Genomic DNA, 18,493 nt, shown 5'->3' on the forward strand with positions numbered 1-18,493 from the left:
GTGTTCTTGATTGCGTATAAACTAAGAGTTTTTGACTATATCTTAAACTAAAATACAGATCGATCGCAAATGTTATGATCAATTAGCTAGCAATTCCCATACGTAAGAATAAGAATGACTCACATCTCCAATAATTGATTTACGTTTCACCATAAAACTGCACTATATTTTGCTATACGAATCGATACGTGTGCCACAATTCATCAACTTGCCACATTTCCATGTCAGTTTCTGATGATCCCGCCAACTATGAACATTTCATAATAAAGTGGGGCCCCTAAAGGCAATACGTGGTTCACCAATGATTGTTAATCATGCTCATTAGCGCCTAATCACTTTCCAAAATACAAAAATATCACTTTCTTGACGCAACGAGTGATTAGGAAATGATGTTTTAGTTTAATTTCTACATTAGCTAAAGATCACAGTAACTAGCGAGAAATATGAGACATTCGCGTTTTTACCTATCAAACATAATGCGTATCTCTACTATTATAAAGTCAGCACTCAATTACCACTAAATTACGAACGGACGGAAGTGTCGTTTAGTCATCAATTTGTCACAAATAAACATAGGGACTGTAAGATAAAAAACAAAATAAATAAAACTAAACAATTAATGTATAAAAAAACTTATATAGTAGGAAATTAGGATCAAAATAATTTCCGTGAAAATATTATCGGATAAAAGGCTAATCAACACATCCAAATCACCAAACACCGGTTAACATGCCACCGTACTCGAAACCCTTCTCTACCATGTTATAGGTTGGACTTACTGGATAATACCGGTGAAGGATTACGTGGACACACATCAGCACCTATAATTTAATGTGCCTTCAAAAGTGGACAAATAATTTCTTTTGTAAAAAAAGAAAAACTCGAAAACGCACATGTTAATAGTTTGAAGCTTTCGGATTGGTAGGACGTGGATCTGACGTGGAATTCCAGTTCGTCGTCAATTTGAATTGTCGTGGCAGATATCCTCAGAGCCGTCGGATGGATAAGCTCCTTGGACCCAATGACCTATTTACACACTGAAACATAAATAGTATAGATTCTCAAATCTGGGATTCAGAGATTGAAACTCACAAGCAATGGCGTCCGATCTGTGTTACAGGTCTCCTCCTCTAACTCGTCTCATAAATACCTCTCGCCCAATACATCTAATCAAATTAAATCTTTCTTCTCCGATTCGCCGAATCAATCTGCCGAAGCTACAGACTCATACGACTTCTGGTACTATTCTATTCCTTGTTGATCAGTTCATTTGGTTACAGCTTTGATTTGAGGATTGGACTGCAAAACTGACAAGTTCCGATTTCTTTTCCATGCTTTGGAATTCATAGATATCCTCGCAATCGAGCATTCCCGCTATTGGCATTCCAGGTAATTCCAAAACCAAATTCATTAAAAGGGTTTGTAGATTGAATTGCTTTGAATTATCTTATTTACAGAGTCCAGTTTGAAATTTGCAGAGAAGCGAGAAGGCTTTACCTACTATAAAAGAGAAGGACAGCCCAAGTCCGATGACGATTACGCCGGCGGTTCGAGTTATCGACGGGAAGCTGATTGTGAAGAATCGGACGGTACTCACCGGAGTTCCGGATAATGTAACCGTCACGTCCGGTTCAGCCTCCGGTCCGGCCGACGGAATCTTCCTCGGCGCTGCATTTGATGACAACAACAGCCGGCACGTGACGTCACTCGGAGCTTTAGAAACCGGCATGCGCTTCATGGCGTGCTTCCGGTTCAAGCTCTGGTGGATGGCCCAGAAAATGGGAGAGTCCGGCGGCGACGTCCCGCTGGAGACTCAGTTTCCCACTCGGTGTTCGTTCACGCCGGGACGGACCCGTTCGCGACGATAACGGAAGCCGTCAGGGCTGTTAAAGGCCACCTGAAGACGTTCCGTCAACGTCACGAGAAGAAGCTCCCCGGGATCGTTGACTACTTCGGGTGGTGCACCTGGGACGCGTTTTACCAAGACGTGACTGAAGAAGGAGTCGAGGCTGGCCTGAAAAGCCTCACCGCCGGAGGGGCGCCGCCGAAGTTTGTGATCATCGACGACGGCTGGCAGTCAGTCGCCGGCGATGAGGATAAGGCCGGCGAGCTGCAGAGACTGACCGGAATCAAAGAGAACTCCAAGTTTCAAAACAAGGAGGATGGGATTAGGGCCATAGTGAACATAGCAAAAGAAAACTACGGGTTGAAATATGTGTACGTCTGGCATGCGATTACGGGTTACTGGGGCGGGGTCCGGCCCGGGGAGGAATACGGGTCCGTTTTGAAGTTCCCGGATTTATCCAAGGGAGTAATGGAGAATGAACCGGCGTGGAAATCAGACATTCTCCGGTTACAGGGGTTGGGACTAGTGAGCCCGAAAAGCGTGTACAAGTTTTATAACGAGCTACACAGCTACTTGGCCGCTGCGGGTGTAGATGGGGTTAAGGTGGACGTGCAGTGCGTGCTGGAGACTCTCGGAGCTGGGCTGGGTGGTCGGGTCGAGCTGACGCGGCAGTTCCACCAGGCGTTGGATGCTTCGGTGTGTAGGAACTTTGTGGACAATGGGATCATAGCGTGCATGAGCCATAATACAGATGCGCTGTACTGTGAGAAAAACACGGCGGTGGTGAGAGCCTCCGACGACTTCTACCCGCGCGATGTAATGTCGCATACGATCCACGTGGCGGCGGTGGCGTATAATAGCGTTTTCCTCGGCGAGTTTATGCTGCCGGATTGGGACATGTTCCACTCGCTCCACCCGGCGGCTGAGTACCACGCGTCGGCAAGAGCCATCAGTGGTGGACCTGTTTACGTTAGGTAAGCTACACTCTACACTACAGATTCATAATTCTTTTTTGTTTTATGAAGTTTAATTTTGGTTTGATTTTAATTAATTTGGATTTTGGTATTTTGTTTAATAGTGATGCGCCGGGGAAGCATGACTTTGAGCTGTTGAAGAAGATTGTTTTGCCGGACGGGTCGGTGCTCCGGGCCCGATTACCGGGAAGGCCGACCCGGGACTGTTTGTTTTCCGACCCGGCCCGGGATGGGGTGACTTTGTTGAAGATATGGAACATGAATAAGTACACAGGTGTATTGGGGGTGTACAACTGCCAAGGAGCAGCATGGAGCTCAGTGGAGAGGAAAAACGCATTCCACCTTACGAAATCGGACGCAATAACAGGTTATGTCCGCGGCGGCGACGTCCACCTCATTAAGGAGTCTGCTACTGATCCCGAATGGAACGGTGACTGCGCCGTGTACTGCAATCGGACAGGAGAGGTTGTGACATTGCCTTACAATGCTGCTATGCCTATCTCACTCAAAGTGCTAGAACATGAGATTTTCACTGTGAGTCCCATCAGGGTTTTGGCGGGCGGCGTGAGTTTCGCTCCTTTGGGACTAGTCGACATGTACAATGCCGGTGGAGCCATTGAAGAGTTGAGATTTGAGCAGGGATTAGTCTCCATGGAGGTTAGAGGGTGTGGAAAGTTTGGCGTGTATTCTTCGGAGAAGCCCAGGAGGTGTTGTGTTGGGACAAATGAGGTTGATTTCAGCTATGATCCAGCGTCTGGGTTGGTGACTTTGAGCTCGGATCATATGCCTGAAGAGGGGAAAAGAGTACAACTAGTCGAGGTTGAGTTATAGGCATTACTGTTAGATTAGGATTCAATTCCTCTGTTCTGTCAGGGAGGACAGGACAATTTAACCATTGTATTGTTGTGAGCTACATTAAAGTTCTATTTGTCACTTCAAATTATAATGCCTGAAGTCCTGAACCCTTCTGTAACCAAGAATCTAGCAGGCATAGATTTGTATAAACCAACCGCATAATCAAACAGATGTAAGAGAGTCGAAACTGAAAGAATCCATGAAATGTTAGCAGGTAAGCATGCATATTCAAAGCAGAAGGTTATTATAGGCTCAGCATAATACAAATTTCCACAGGAGAATGCGAGTTACTATATCACATTAATTCACATACCTGGGACAAAAGCAAATGGCAACTCTGCGAGACATTACCAAATTCTACATAAAGCTCAGCTTTGAAATTGCATAGCATTAATAACATTAGAAACCTAAAACTAGCAAACTAAATGTTCATGTCCAAGCTTACAATCACTAGAATTGGTACAGGAGATAACCTAATGGCGATTGGTGAAACCAACTACATTGAAATGATACAGAACCTACCGCATACATCTTTCCGGCTGGCATCGAACATGACACTTGACCGATATTGTCTATCCATAAGAATCTATGATCTAATACTCCATTCTGACAAGGGAATTCGAAACCTGTGCAGATGCATACTGCATCCAATCCTTTGCACATATAACAGCTTCCACCGTCTCTGGTCGCAGAGAACTCCTGTACTGATCCATCTCTTTGGCTGTGGTATCGAAAACAGAATCAGAAGAAACTGTAGACACCGGAATTGACAAAATGTCACGAGCCATCTTTGAAAGAGTAGGGTATTTCATCTTGTTCAGTTTCCACCAGCCTAGAACATCAAATTCGTGGACTCTAGGCAACAGCGCCTCTTCCAAATACTGATCAAGCTCTGACTTCATCTGTTGGCTAGTTGTCTCCATAATGTACACATCAAAGTCGGTGAGGCCGTTGTCTGCAATGGTTCCTCCTTGGGAATCCTCTGTCCTAGTGTTGCCTCCTGCATTTCCTTCTTCTGCATAAGCTGGCGTCAGAGGCAAGGGCAGTGTCAAATATTCATGAAAGAGTTCATGAATTCCATCATCAACGATCTTGATAAATGTTGGAGCTTCTTCACCATAAACTTTGTTAAAACTGAACTCAACAAGCTTCATCTTGAACCTAGGATCCATAACCACTGCTGTTGCCAATGCCAGGCAACAATTCTTCCAGTACTTTTCAATTCTTTCTTGCATCGTCTTAGTGAGGTTGCAGACAAAGAGATCCTCAGTCGTAATTGCACGAGCCAGGTCTGACTGAATTCTCCACACTTCATGGAAGAAGGTAACTGCAGTTGGGCTGGTTGTAGTAGTCAGGATGTTGGATGCATCAAATATCAGTTTCAAGTATGTGCAGAGAGTCTCAACTTGCTTCCAGTCTTCCATTGAGGGGGCTTGTTTGTAATCAGGATCCGACGTATCCAAGCAAGAAAATACTTCCTTTAACTCAGAAGCAGCCTGCAGCATTTGATATGTAGTATTCCATTGAGTTTGGTCATCAAGAGATATGCTCTTTTCACTTGGGACTTGAAGCTGTTGCTTAAGCTCCACAAACTTTTCCTCATGGGACTCTGATGTCTTCACATACTTGACACTATCCCGGACTTTTTTTACTACATCTCGCCCTGCCTCTAACACTTCTTTTGCAATACTGCTCAAAGTACGTGCAACACAATTCCCAACCAATAATTGACCATTGAGGATAAGTGGGTTCTTAATGGGGAGAAGAGGCCTTAATTTCTCAAGAGCTGCCTCATTCACTGGGTGATCATAGGTGATGGAAAACAACTTGCTCTCCAAACTCCAGTCATGAAGGCAAACAGCAACAGCATGGCTAAGCACAGAATCTGAGTCAGGATACGGTTCCATCACAACATTAAGTAGCCGCTTGTGCAACTTCCAGTCAGCATCAATGAAGTGCCCAGTAATAAATACATAACCCACGCTTTGGGACGAAGTCCACACGTCCAAGGTGAGGCAGACACGCCCGGGTATGCCCTCAATAAACTTGTTAAGGTTTTGCTTCTCCATTAGGTAAGTTGCAACACAATCACCTTGGAGAGTATTGAAGCTCACCATATTAAATTGTGGCTGGAGATTCTGAACAAAAGTTACAAACCCAGGATGTTCAACCATATGCAGGGGGTAGTCATGCATGATGATCATCTTTGCAATCTCATGACGACAACGGTCTGGATCAAAAAGAAACTGGGGTGAGTTAGCAGTACGATAACGCCGTTTTGGTGTATTTGCAGCACTGCCACCTCTTGAAGCTGGAGTATATGGAGATGACTGATTCTTGTCCTGGTTACGCTGAAGTGCTGGGCAAGTTCCCTTAGCAATGTGGCGTTTAAGGTGGCTGGTACCTGCAACTTTCGAACCAGTACTATATGCAAAACTCTGTTTGCACTGTTTACAACACGCCCTCCTACATCCAGGACTGACATTTTCAATGGTGAAATGCTCCCAAACTAGAGACTTCTTTTTCCTCCGCTTATTAGGATGTGCTTCTGGATTTGCCCCTTCAGTGTTTTCATAGGGGGCCAGCTCATTGCTGACAAGGGCCCCATCATGGTTTGCATAGTGTGTGACCTCATTGTTAGCATAAGGTATCATCTCATTGTTTTCATAGTGGGTGATCTCATTGTTTGCATAGTGAATTGCCTCATTGTTTGCATATGGAGTTTCTGTCTTTTCTTCATAGTGGGTAAGACTAAGCATCTTTTCTTCATCATGGGTGGCCATCCTGTCTTGAATGGGAGTACTCATCGGCTCTTCAACTTGAATAGGCAACGGCTCTTCATCTTGAATAGGCATCGATTCTTCAACTGGAGGAGGCACTGGATCTTTAAATGGAGTGGTCCTTGGCTCTTCAACTGGAATAGTTGCTGAATCTTCAACTGGCATAGACATTGTCTCATCAACTGGAGCAGCCATTGACTCATCCACTGGAGTAGTATCAACTTGCATTGTCACCGTCTCTTCAATTGTAGTAGTCACTGACTCTTCTATTGTAGTAGTCACTGACTCTTCAACTGTCGTAGTAAGTGGCTCTTCAACTGTAGTCGTCACTGGCTCCTTAACTGGATTAGTCACAGGCTGTTCTCCCAGATCAGTCACGGGCTCTTCAGCAGCATTAGTCACTGGCTCTTCAGCAGTATTAGTCACAGGATCTTCAGCAGAATTAGTCACAGGCTCTTCAACTAGAGTAGTAACTGGCTCATCTACAGCCGTGGTTTTTTCTTGAACAGGAGTGGCTGACTTCTCTTCGACAGTGGTGGCCATGTTGTCTTCAGAAGTATGATCCTGTATTCAGTAAATCCATGTGAAGCACAGTAAGCAGTGATACATTACATACAAAATCTGGTAAACAAATTGAAGAACCACTATAGGAGATGGTGAATGGAGGAAATAACGATGACGGTGAAGAACATATCCACAGATGGGCAGAACATAAGAGTTTGTAATGTTGAGGCCTATCTACAGATGCCCAGAATAATACAATAGATCTAACACATGCAAAAGAGCAACAACAAAATTTAAAAATTTAAATGTGAAGACTAAACCAAATTAAAAACACCATAATGCTTGTGAAATGATTATAGACAATTGGTTCTCAGAGGAAAAATAAATACATTTATGAACGCAATATGTATGTGCACAATAAGACATACGTGCCAATCCACCCTAGCAAACAAAGACATTGTTTTTCTATTCATGCGGGTTTGAAACGAGAAAGCACGACAGAAAAACTCAAGAGCATGACTAAGCATCATTTCATCAAGCTTCATGATTCTGTTTTTATCATAAATCATGTAAGAAAGACATCTATGCAAGCCAATTTGCTTTCTTGAAAATTCATGCATAGTTAAAAAGACAGTTCTGTAAAAGTCATCTATTATATGCCCATGTCCTCAACTTATTGATATAGTTAAATCTCATTTACTGTTAACAACAAGCCACTAGTCCAGATAAAAAAAGTAAAAATTGCTTCCTTTTGTGTGTGACTAAGTTTAGTTTCAGGGGTAAAAAAGAGTTGAACACTTGACTAAGAAAATAAAACACAAACATAAGACCCCCCCCCTTGGGCCCAACCAGACATAAAAGGGTTAAGGGCCGAAACAAGTTCATGAACAAGTCAACCCAACCAAACAGATCTAAACTCCCCAGTCCATCTGATTCTTAAAGTCCCCGTCTTTGCATCTTTGCAACAAAACACGAAACTCTCACAGTTTTCACCTAACCATGGATCTCCAGATGGGTCAGGTCAACGCTGACCAACACCAGAACCGGGCTAAAACTAACACAAATTAATCGAAACACACAACCAGATCTGCGACCAGTTCGAGATCGGAATCTGGGTAGCTATAAACAAGCCCAGATCAAACAGTAATCTTCCTAATTCGAACTCAAAAACAAAACTGAGCTTAAACAAAAAAAAGAAACACAACAATAACACAGCAATCTTTCCACAGACTCAGATGACATAATTCCCACACGAAAATGATCACAGCCACCTCAAAACTCACGCTGACGTATGCAAAACACAGAATTCAAAACCAAAAAAATGACCACGACGATAAAAACCAGCAACAAATTGATGAAAAATGAAAACAGCAACGTGGCGAAATGAAACAGAGCAGAAATGTTCGACGACGAAATTGGAGATGTGGTAGTTTGGAGATTGTTACCGGAGGTGAATCGACGGGAGGATGACGGAGATCGGAGAGCTCGGTCAGCGGCGGAGGGGGGGACAGATCTAGGGTTTTGCAGAGAAAGAGAGAGAGAGAGAGAGAGAGAGAGAGAGAGAGAGAGAGAGAGTCTCTGAGATTGGGCTTGAGACCCGAGAAAGGCTAATTGGACCGTGGAACAAAGAAAGTGGTTGGGATAAGGTTTTGGGGGTCAGATTGGAAATAGAGGAATTCAATTCTCTGCTCCACATTTGATTTTTTTTTGGACTTGTAGATGGTCCAATAATTTCCTATTTTTATTTTTATTCTTTTTTTGTTTTGTTTTACGAATGTAAAATTTAAAGCGGACCACGAGCCAGCCCACCCCGGTACGTGCGACGCGTGTGTAGCCCACCGGATATTGTGGACTAGTATGGGGCCCACACGGGGACTCTTTTTAGCTTTCCTTTTCTAGAGGTTGGAGAGTCGTGAGCCCAATGGTGTCTACCACATTCTGGAAAATTTGCGGGATTGTTATTGGGTTATGGTTTGGGTTAGTTGTTATTATGCTTCTACGTTGAGGGTATAACGGACAAAAAATAGTGGGTGTATTAGTGAAGATGGACATAGCTTTCAAAACTGGTATATATATACATCAAGGTGTTATTAGCAAACATTGCACCCAAAACATCAAGGTGTTATTAGCAAACATTGCACCCAACTGACCCAAGTCTTTGTTATAAAACTTTTGTTGTATGGATTTGAACGCTGTAATCTTAGTGAACTGGCACTACAAAAAACATATGTATATGCCACAAATACAAATCACAAAAGTATGGATTTATGGCTTTTAGAAGTGTGACAATTGTGAAAAGATCTCGCATTTGCATTCAAACGTGACAATTTGATTATTATAATAATTAAATTGTTAAATTTATATGAAATTTGTGGTATTTTTTACAATGACCACCAAGATAAAGGCCACACATGATGGTGATTAAAACAAGTCGTCGTGTTTAACTTTAAGTTAATGTTTAGTTGTTTAGAATTGATTATAACCGGTAATGTGCAAGTATTATTAACAAGTCTGAAATGTGTTAGAAATATATAGCGGGTTCTATCACTAGAAAGGGAGCAATAGGAAGCGGCCAGCAGTCGAGTCTCTTCAATAACATTATAAGCAGATTAGTAAGCAACTAAGGATATTTTTGTGGAAGGGAAGCGTGATGCACTTTTCACATCGACCAAGGCTAATCAATTTTCACATATAGAAATTAATAATGGGATTGCATTATAATCGAATCGCCATTCTATAGTTTAGCCGGATCATATGCACAATCAGAAACTGCATTATAAATCCAAAACTAGTAAATTGTTGGAGACGATAAATCTCACATCTAAGAAGTAACATAAACTTAAAAAAATTAGACATTTCAAAGAATTCTAGTTAATGTATCATGACTAATAAAACTCATCATAAAGAACTTCCATACTGCATCCAATCTTTTGCACATACTAGAGCTTCCACTGTCTCTGCTTGCAAGGAACTTCTGTACTGATCCATCTCTTTTGCATTGGTATCGAACACTGAGTCACAAGGAACTGTAGATACTGGAAAGGATAAAATGTCGCGAGCCATCTGCGAAAGAGTTGGGTACATCATCTGGTTTAGTTTCCACCAGCCTAGGACATCAAAGTCATGGACTCGAATTGGAAGCTCTGCCAAATACTGATCCAGTTCTGTCTTTAAATTCTCCATGATGTAGACATCAAATTCTTCTGCATAATTTGGTGCCAGAGGCAAAGACATTGTAGAGTATTCCTGAAAGAGCTCGTGAATTCGATCATCAACCATTTTGATACATGTTGCAGCTTCTTCTTCGCTATAAAATGTTGTGAAAGTGAACTCAACGTACCTCATCTTGTACCTCGGATCCATGACCACTGCTACAGCCAAAGTCAGGCTACAATGCTTCCAGTACGTATTAATTTTTTCTAGCATTGTTCGAGAAAGGTAACTAACGAAGGGATCCTCATTGTTGATACCAGCAGACAGGTCTCCATGAATCCTCCAAATTTTAGGGAAGAAGAGATTTGCAGTTGGGTTTTTTGTAGTAGCCAGGATGTATGCTGTATCAAAAATCGACTTCAACTGTACACAGAGAGTCTCAACTTGCTTCCAATCTTCCATTGAGGGGGCTTGTATGTCAAATTCGGCATCATATGTATCCAAGCATGAAAAAACTTGCTTCAATTCATTAGCGGCCACCAACATTTGATATGTGGTATTCCATTGAGCTTGATCATCAAGAAATATGTTCCTTTCACTTGGGACATGAAGCTGTTTCTTAAGCTCAATAAACTCTTCCTCAAGGGGCTCTGAAGTCGTCACGTACTTGATGCTCTCCCGGATTTTCTTGACTGTATCATGGGAATTCACCAGTACTTCTTTTGCAATGCTGCTAAGAGTGCGTGCGAGGCAGTTGCCAGACAATAGTTGACCACCGGAAGGAAGATGAAGCTTTAGACTTTCAAAAACAGATTCACTCATCATAAATGACCGATCATTATAGGTGACGGAAAATAACTTGTTCTCCAAACTCCAATTATGAAGGCACAACTTAAGAGCATGGCTAAGCGCAGTGTCCGAGTCAGGATACGGTTCCATCACAACATTGAGCAGCCGCCTATGCAGTTTCCAGTCAGCATCGATGAAGTGTCCTGTAACAAACACATATCCCAACCCTGGAGAGGAAGTCCACACGTCCAAAGAAAGGCAGACATGACCAGCTATACCCTGAATAAATTTTCTAAGGCTTTGCTTTTCCATCTGATATGTTGCAATGCAATCTCCTTGCACAGTATTAAAGGTCATTATGTTGGAGTTAAACTCAGGCTGAAGATTTTTTACAAAAGAAACAAAACCAGGATGTTCAACCATATGCAGTGGATATTCATGCATGATGGTCATTCTGGCAATGTCATTGCGGCAGTGGTTTTGATCAAATACGAATTGTGGTGTGCTAGAAGCTCGTTTGTAACGACGCTTTAATGAATTAGTAGCTACCTTTGAAGATGATGGTTCAGATTGGTTATTGTATTGGCTACGGAGAAGTGCAGCACATGACCCCTTCTCAACATGGCGCCTAAGGTGGCTGGTGCCTGATACTTTTGAGCCTTTACTATAAGCATAGCTTCGCTTGCATTGGTTGCAGTATGCTCTTCTACAATCATCACTCACAATTTCTATGGTGAAATGCTCCCAAACCGTGGACTTCCTTTTCCTCCGCTTGCTAGGCTGTGTTTCATGATGATTCTCCGCATTGTTAGGATAGGAGTCTGCCCCACTGTTTGGATAGAACGCTGCCTCATTGTTCGGATAGGAGATTGCCTTATTGTTTTCATATTCCAGGAAAGGTGTCTCCGGAACTAAAAAATGAGTTTGAGTCTGGATTAGGACCTTTTCTTCTTGATCTAATCTTTCCATCTTCTGCACATCAGGGTTGTGCTCAATAGGAGCCATCATTGGCTCTTCAGTTTCCAGGGTGATATGATCCCAAAAGTCATTTCTAGGCTGCTCTATGTCTGGATTTGTCCCCTCATGATTGTTGTCAGCGAGGTCAATATTGTTAGCATCAGGCATGATTTCTTCAAGTATAAAATCCTGCATTTTGGCAAACAGCAACAACATTAGCAGGAAGCTAAAACAGAACTAATACAAAAGAAAGCATAATGAGAGTAACACGTATAGTGAGAAAAGAATCCAAGCAGGAACAAAAAGAAAACGAAAATAAATAAATAAATCAGAACCTTTATACTGAGAAAGAAAAAAAAATCTTACTACTCCAAAGCAACAAAAAACTAACTCAAGAACATCAGATTCCCCAGAACATTATAGCAGACAAATAGTGCTAAGACCTCTAAACCACAGCTATTCACTTTCAACTCAATAGTTATGCAGTGTGTCAAAGCATATAGATGTGTGTTGCTACATAGTTTTAGCCAACAATAAGTAACAAACACCTGCTGTGCCTAATAGAGATCAAAGACCGGAACACAGGGGCAATACATTCTAAATCGAACATGCATAGCTATTCTGAATCAGAAACCAAAATACATGACTTTATGAGCAGAGCAACTCAGCCATATGAGCATAATTAAAAAAGTTTCATCATCTTCTATGGGACTACAGAGCCAAGCCCATAGTCTTATTTTTCTGTTAAAGTGCAAGCTCTTTTTTCTTCTTTTTTGAGAGACCAAACAGTTGGGCCCAAAGACCAGAGTGTAGAAGACGGACTAAAACCAAACCCAGTTCGCCTCCATATAAAACAAAAAAGCCACCCATAAACCCTAAACCCCAAATTCTCACACACAAAGTGACAAAACTCAACACCTCCTCCGTCGTCCTCAGCCGGACGCGAACCTAAACCGGAGGGGTTTACAACAACGGCGAAAAGGGTTTCTGAATCCGATAGAAAGTTTTCGACTTTCACTCTCCCAACAAAACCCTAGGCGGCCATCGCAAAACCCAACAGAGACAAAATTGAAAGCGCAGATTATAGAAACTGATGAAAGGGTTTCGGGAATTTATCATGGGGGAGATTGCAGCCAGAGCCAGATTGGCGAGGCGGCGGCGACGGCGAGCGAAAGCTGAAGGGTTTTGCAGAGAGAGAGAGAGAGGAGTGGTTTGGGCTGGGTAGGGTTGTGTGGACCGTGACGCACAAAGAGCCCAAAGTTAGTCCGTGTAGCCCAAGGAAATAAGCTGAGGGTTTCCTACTTAAATCAGTGATTATCCCGGATTCGAATTTGTTATTTTATGGTTTGTGGAAACTAATTATGATAATTTTTTCCGGAATAAAATGGAATGAATCGAACCTCTAAAAGGATAAGGATTGTCTTAAATAAGTTTGGTAAACTAATCAGTTGAGTCAAATTAGTGGCTCCTCTTTGTGAGTGGGAGCTCATGAGTTCGATAATAGACTAGATGTTATTACCACAATCGGGATATAGGAAAAAGAAAGGTTGTAGCTTGTGTGATCTAGAATGTAGCAATATAACTTGGTACATATGACCGTATGAGTTACGTTATTATTTCGCGTCGTCCTTAATCCAATTTCATCGTAGATTACTATTCATATTATTGTTGCTCTGTGAAATTGAAGAAAAAAAATTGAGCAACTCATATAGGATATGCCAAATTGTTTCAAGTTGCTCAATATAGAATGGCTGAGAAAAGGAATACATGTACACATGTAACCATCCTATTGAAATACATGTCAGTATTCAATTCCCTTTGTAATCAATGAATTCTTTTTGTTATAGGGCCTTTGTTACCTAATTTATTAGATAGCCAGAATTGAATACCAGAAATCTTTATAGAAAGAAGAGAAAAATCATTAATATTCCCTCTGGCTTTCACTTCCACCACCCCACTGTTTAAAGCCTCAAAACTTCTGTGTGATCGTCAAAGCTCAAATAAGCTTCTCGGTTTTGGACACACGATGGAGTCAGAGAAGAGCCAGAAAGGTCCGGCAATGACCAAGAAAGGAGCTTATGCTGCCATTTCGTATATGGCCTCCGCAGGTTTCTGTTATAACTTCTCCTTTAGATGTGAAAGATTTTGTCTTTCAATGATAACGTTAATCTTTGCCTCTTTGGTCTATCCCGACTATCCGTCTATGTGTTGAAATCTTGTGTAAGTTTGCTCCTGTTTTACTTGTCTGCTTTGATTTTTGTTTTAGGGTAAAGGAAATAGTTTGGGAAATTCTGCAGTTTGAGTATTTCTGTGATCATTAACGTTCTAATTACGTGAAGGAGGTCCGGTATTGTAGTATAATTTGGATATAATTAAGTATGGTTATTTGAGTTAAACACTGTTATTATGTGGACTAGAGAAAAAACATTAGTAAGTACTGTGCAGTATGCATGGTGGATCCTTGAGGAGATGATGTGGTGGGACAGACGGGTCTGGGAAGATAAAAAGATTTGATAGTGGATAAATTGATGTGATCTTGGTCACAATTGATGGAACACAAGAGGAGACTTTCTGGACATTAGTGAATACTATTGATTTGGATTATATCAATTTGAACCTAAAGTAACTGGCAAGGCTAGCTTTAAGGCTGTATCAATTTTGGACAATCAAAGAGTGTTCTTCTTATAGTTTCCCATTCCCTGTTGGCTATTGAGCTTTGCTGATTTACGATCTTATACTTATGTTCCTTTAAGGGGTTCTCAGCATTGCTTTCTTAGTGCTATGTAATTTCAATATGTGTTAACGTTATCCTATCTAGCTACCTTTCTGTGTAATGGTCACTGATTACTCTAAGCTATGTAACATGTATGATTATGCTCGTTCCTTCATTCTGCAGTTCTCTTAATAATGTTCAACAAAGCAGCCCTCTCGTCATACAATTTCCAGTCTGCCAATGTCATCACTCTTTTTCAGGTAGCTGCGCCACATTTGCCAAGTTTATTATAAGGGTCAGTCTAGTCTCCTTGAGTTGTAAACTAAAAAGCCCTTTGTTTAAAACTATAATAAGCCCCTAGAAATGATAATTTCTATGATTCCAAACCAATGTCTGATTTAAGCAAGGATTGTTGCTATAGCCATTTAATGCTTCTCCAACTCTTCTTCATAGCACAGTTGATATAAATTTTTTTCATTTTATTTTTATAATGGAGCGTGCTCGTGGGGAATTTGCTCCGAAGTTAACCAGTTAAAACCAATGAAAGGGCATGGATCCATAGTCTAAATTTCCTTGATGAGCATCGTATCTTCTGATACCAGATGCATATTACTTAAAAGTTGTTTCTTTTTCTTCTTAAGAAACATTGTGTGTGATAATTCTTAATTCATATGAATAGAATTTATTTTCTAACTGTTGTGGTTTTAGATGCTATCGTCTTGTGCATTGCTGTATGCAATGAATTGCTGGAAGATTATTTCTTTCACAGTTGAGCCACAGAGCACTACAAATAATCCAATTACCCTTGTACCAGTGAAGAAGTTGGTTCACACTCTCCCTCTCGCGATGTCTTATTTGCTTTACATGGTAGGTACAGCATACACTGTGAAACCTTTCACATTTTTTGGCGATTATTTGATTCCTTATAATTTGCATACTAATAACTCCTTTTGATGGAAGTTGGTTACAATGGAATCAGTCCGTGGTATCAATGTTCCAATGTACACCACCCTTAGAAGAACCACTATAGCTTTTACAATGGTCGTTGAGTATATTCTGACGGGTCAGAAACATTCGTATCGTGTTTTGGGCAGGTATGCAGCGGCAGTATATCCTTCTTCTCATTGGTGATTGTCTAAGTGATTTCCTGGTTATTTTCCATCCATAGTTGAATAATTGGATATTTTATTAGTGATTTGTCTAATTAACTGGTTATAATCTCCCCATAGTTAAAGTTGATTGATGTGACTTAAGGTATAGTTTCTTGAAGGTCTCTGCATTGCTAACACATTTGTAAATGCAATGCATCCAAGGACTTCATCAGTGTGGGGATAATTATAATGGGTGCGTTTATTGCTGGAGCTCGGGACTTGTCATTTGATGCCTATGGCTATGCTGTTGTCTTCGTTTCAAACATCTGCACAGCAATATATCTCGCTTCTATAGCTCATATTGGTAATTCTCTTTCGTTCTTATGTTGTCTCTTTCTTCATTCATCCATTCTGAGCTATTCTTAGTCATTCTGAACAAAGTGTAATATAAGTTCAATCTTGTAGGCAAGTCTAGTGGTCTTAGTACCTTTGGTTTAATGTGGTGCAATGGTGAGATAAGAATCCTATTCAAATTTATTCTGTTGAGTTTGTGGTTCATTACTTTTAGAGCATATACATTAGGCTGTATCTCAATATATTTGGATTTTGTGTATCATAGGAATATTATGTGGACCAGTCTTGCTGTTCTGGACATCAATCAGAGGTGATCTAACGGGGATGATGAATTTCCCGCATCTATTCTCCCCTGGTTTTCAGGTGCTTCCTTCATACCATAATAATTAACATTCTGAGTTGGTTGTGTTGATTGAGGACTATGCAAAACTCAATATCTAGTTTTCTTTGTCATTCTATACTGCTTATACATCCTACTGAGTTCGATGTTGATGTTCATATCCCAGTGAAACTCATAAATGTTTTCTATGGACTGTTAACATGCCTATTGATGCCTCATGCTTGGGGAATTATAAGCATAAAAATGACTAGCATACTTGTGCCTTAAAATAAAATACTTGTGGTCCTTTCTTCAAACAGTAGCACATAGGTATCTGGCCATTACCATCACCAATCTTTTGACATTTTCTGAGTTGAACATTTTACATTCTGAATTCGATCTGCAGGCTGTGATGTTTCTTTCCTGTGTGATGGCGTTTTCGATAAATTATTGCGTGTTTTGGAATACTACCCTCAATTCAGCTCTCACACAGACAATTTGTGGTAATCTGAAGGTGTGTAAGGACGATATGCAGATACTTGGCAGGCTAGTTACATCATTATAATCATATAAGAAAGCTATTTTCTTGAGTTTGGTGACATATATACTGTAATTGTTTCTCATTCTAAAAGTTCATGAAGATATAGGCTATATACTCTGTCAAAGTATCTTTTTCGCTTCAAATATATACTGTAGTTTTTTTTATTTTAATGAGAAATAAATATTGTAGTTGTTGGTTGTTACTGCTCTTGATCATTAGCTACATGGTGATGATTGCCCAAATGGTACATTCTGGGTTAGCCACATCCTAACCGTTTCCGCATTGATCCTTCAACCTACCCCAAAAGTACTATAACTTAGAAGCTAGAGGAACTCATGATAACCATGCATTATTTGGAATTTAAAACACAGACCATAATGCTACATGTTAATTAATATGGTAAATGGGTTAATTTGAAATTGCTAGAAGTTGGCCCTCATTTGAGCACTCAGTGACTTACTTTGAACTGGCGAAAGGGATGAGGAGGCTTATACATGTCCATTTTCTTGAACTGTACTGGCTAATTCAGTTTTTGTGTGCCATCATAACCTGCTGCTTACCTTTAATACATATTCTAGGATCTTCTGACTATTGGACTTGGCTGGTTGCTGTTTGGAGGACTTCCATTTGATTTGGTAAACATAAACTCCTATTTAGCTATAAATCTGTAACTTATGCAATGCTCATAACTAAATATCTATTTTCTGTGTGCACTACTGCCCTGCTTTCCTTACAGTTAAATGTTGCTGGCCAATCTCTTGGTTTTCTTGGGTCCTGCTTGTATGCTTACTTTAAACTCAGAGGGAAATAAGCAAGTGGCTGCATCATGTGTGAGAGTCTTCCTCCATCGAGGAGGTCAGTACTCCAGTGACTGCCAATGACTTGCCTGCATCAGGTGTCATGTTTCGATTTGTAATTTCAGATACCTGACAAAATAAATAAAACGATCGTTTGCATCAGATAATGCAGTTCATCATCACGTACCTCATCTATATATGCTCAACTTCGGACCTCATTTAGAATTTAGACTTTATTTTCATTATGGACAGCTCAGTTAGTAAGTTCCCTTTAAGTTTACACCATATATTGAATATTGTTGATCGAGTACAAATGAAGTATGAACGGATGGACCCTCTTCCCTGCTTCGATAATTTTAGGAAAATGATCTAAAATGGGATTGTAATCTTAACCAAGCAGCCCAGAAAAACTACTTGGACAGGATATATTATATATACACTAGAAAAGGTATAGATGATTACTAGATGCTAACCTGGGATGACACTACTACCATTATCTATTTTGAGCTAAGAATCTGGTGTTGAATGAATGCAATGATGTTCTTGGTACCAAAAAGGTTTTATTTTTCTTCTATGAAGTGGAGCAATTACACTTTAAGAAGCTTCTCCAATGTACGAAGCTTTCGGTACTCAGATAGTTCTTGTTTGCCACCACAAAGCTGAGAACCGACTAAATGTCATGCATGATTATTGAAACACCCATCAGTCTCATCATGCATTGCGAAAAGCTTAGCTTACTCCATTTTTCATGCTCGCTTTTCATGCCAAATCTATGACTAAGAGCCTATTAATTGGACTGTAAGGTAGAGATTTTGCACCT

At 40.7% G+C, this 18,493-nt stretch overlaps 4 protein-coding genes across 4 annotated transcripts; 2 read left to right on the top strand and 2 right to left on the bottom strand.

Moving 5' to 3' along the window:
- The first annotated feature begins 1,152 nt into the window (after positions 1–1,152).
- Positions 1,153–3,726, top strand: LOC126785226 (probable galactinol--sucrose galactosyltransferase 6). Its single transcript, XM_050510848.1, is given in 5 exon segments — positions 1,153–1,239; positions 1,350–1,389; positions 1,479–1,818; positions 1,821–2,820; positions 2,925–3,726. Coding segments are annotated over 3 exon segments (2,016 nt in total). The 5' UTR covers positions 1,153–1,239; positions 1,350–1,389; positions 1,479–1,529; the 3' UTR covers positions 3,652–3,726.
- A 296-nt stretch (positions 3,727–4,022) lies between these two features.
- LOC126784805 (zinc finger BED domain-containing protein DAYSLEEPER) lies at positions 4,023–8,549 on the bottom strand. Its single transcript, XM_050510317.1, has 2 exons — positions 8,405–8,549; positions 4,023–7,019 (listed from the first exon to the last, which is right to left on the bottom strand). Exon 2 carries the CDS (start codon positions 6,996–6,998, stop codon positions 4,269–4,271), a length of 2,730 nt encoding a protein of 909 aa, XP_050366274.1. The 5' UTR covers positions 6,999–7,019; positions 8,405–8,549; the 3' UTR covers positions 4,023–4,268.
- A 1,308-nt stretch (positions 8,550–9,857) lies between these two features.
- LOC126792643 (zinc finger BED domain-containing protein DAYSLEEPER-like) lies at positions 9,858–12,053 on the bottom strand. Its single transcript, XM_050519089.1, has one exon. The coding sequence runs from the start codon at positions 12,051–12,053 to the stop codon at positions 9,858–9,860; it is 2,196 nt and encodes a 731-aa protein (XP_050375046.1).
- A 1,779-nt stretch (positions 12,054–13,832) lies between these two features.
- On the top strand, positions 13,833–17,746 carry LOC126784815 (UDP-N-acetylglucosamine transporter UGNT1-like). Its single transcript, XM_050510328.1, has 10 exons — positions 13,833–13,966; positions 14,755–14,831; positions 15,280–15,438; positions 15,532–15,665; positions 15,896–16,026; positions 16,128–16,172; positions 16,282–16,379; positions 16,742–16,849; positions 17,455–17,511; positions 17,613–17,746. Exons 1-10 carry the CDS (start codon positions 13,885–13,887, stop codon positions 17,685–17,687), a joined length of 966 nt encoding a protein of 321 aa, XP_050366285.1. The 5' UTR covers positions 13,833–13,884; the 3' UTR covers positions 17,688–17,746.
- Positions 17,747–18,493: the final 747 nt, after the last annotated feature.

The sequence above is a fragment of the Argentina anserina genome, chromosome 1, assembly GCF_933775445.1.
Source record: "Argentina anserina chromosome 1, drPotAnse1.1, whole genome shotgun sequence".
Taxonomy (NCBI): domain Eukaryota; kingdom Viridiplantae; phylum Streptophyta; class Magnoliopsida; order Rosales; family Rosaceae; genus Argentina; species Argentina anserina.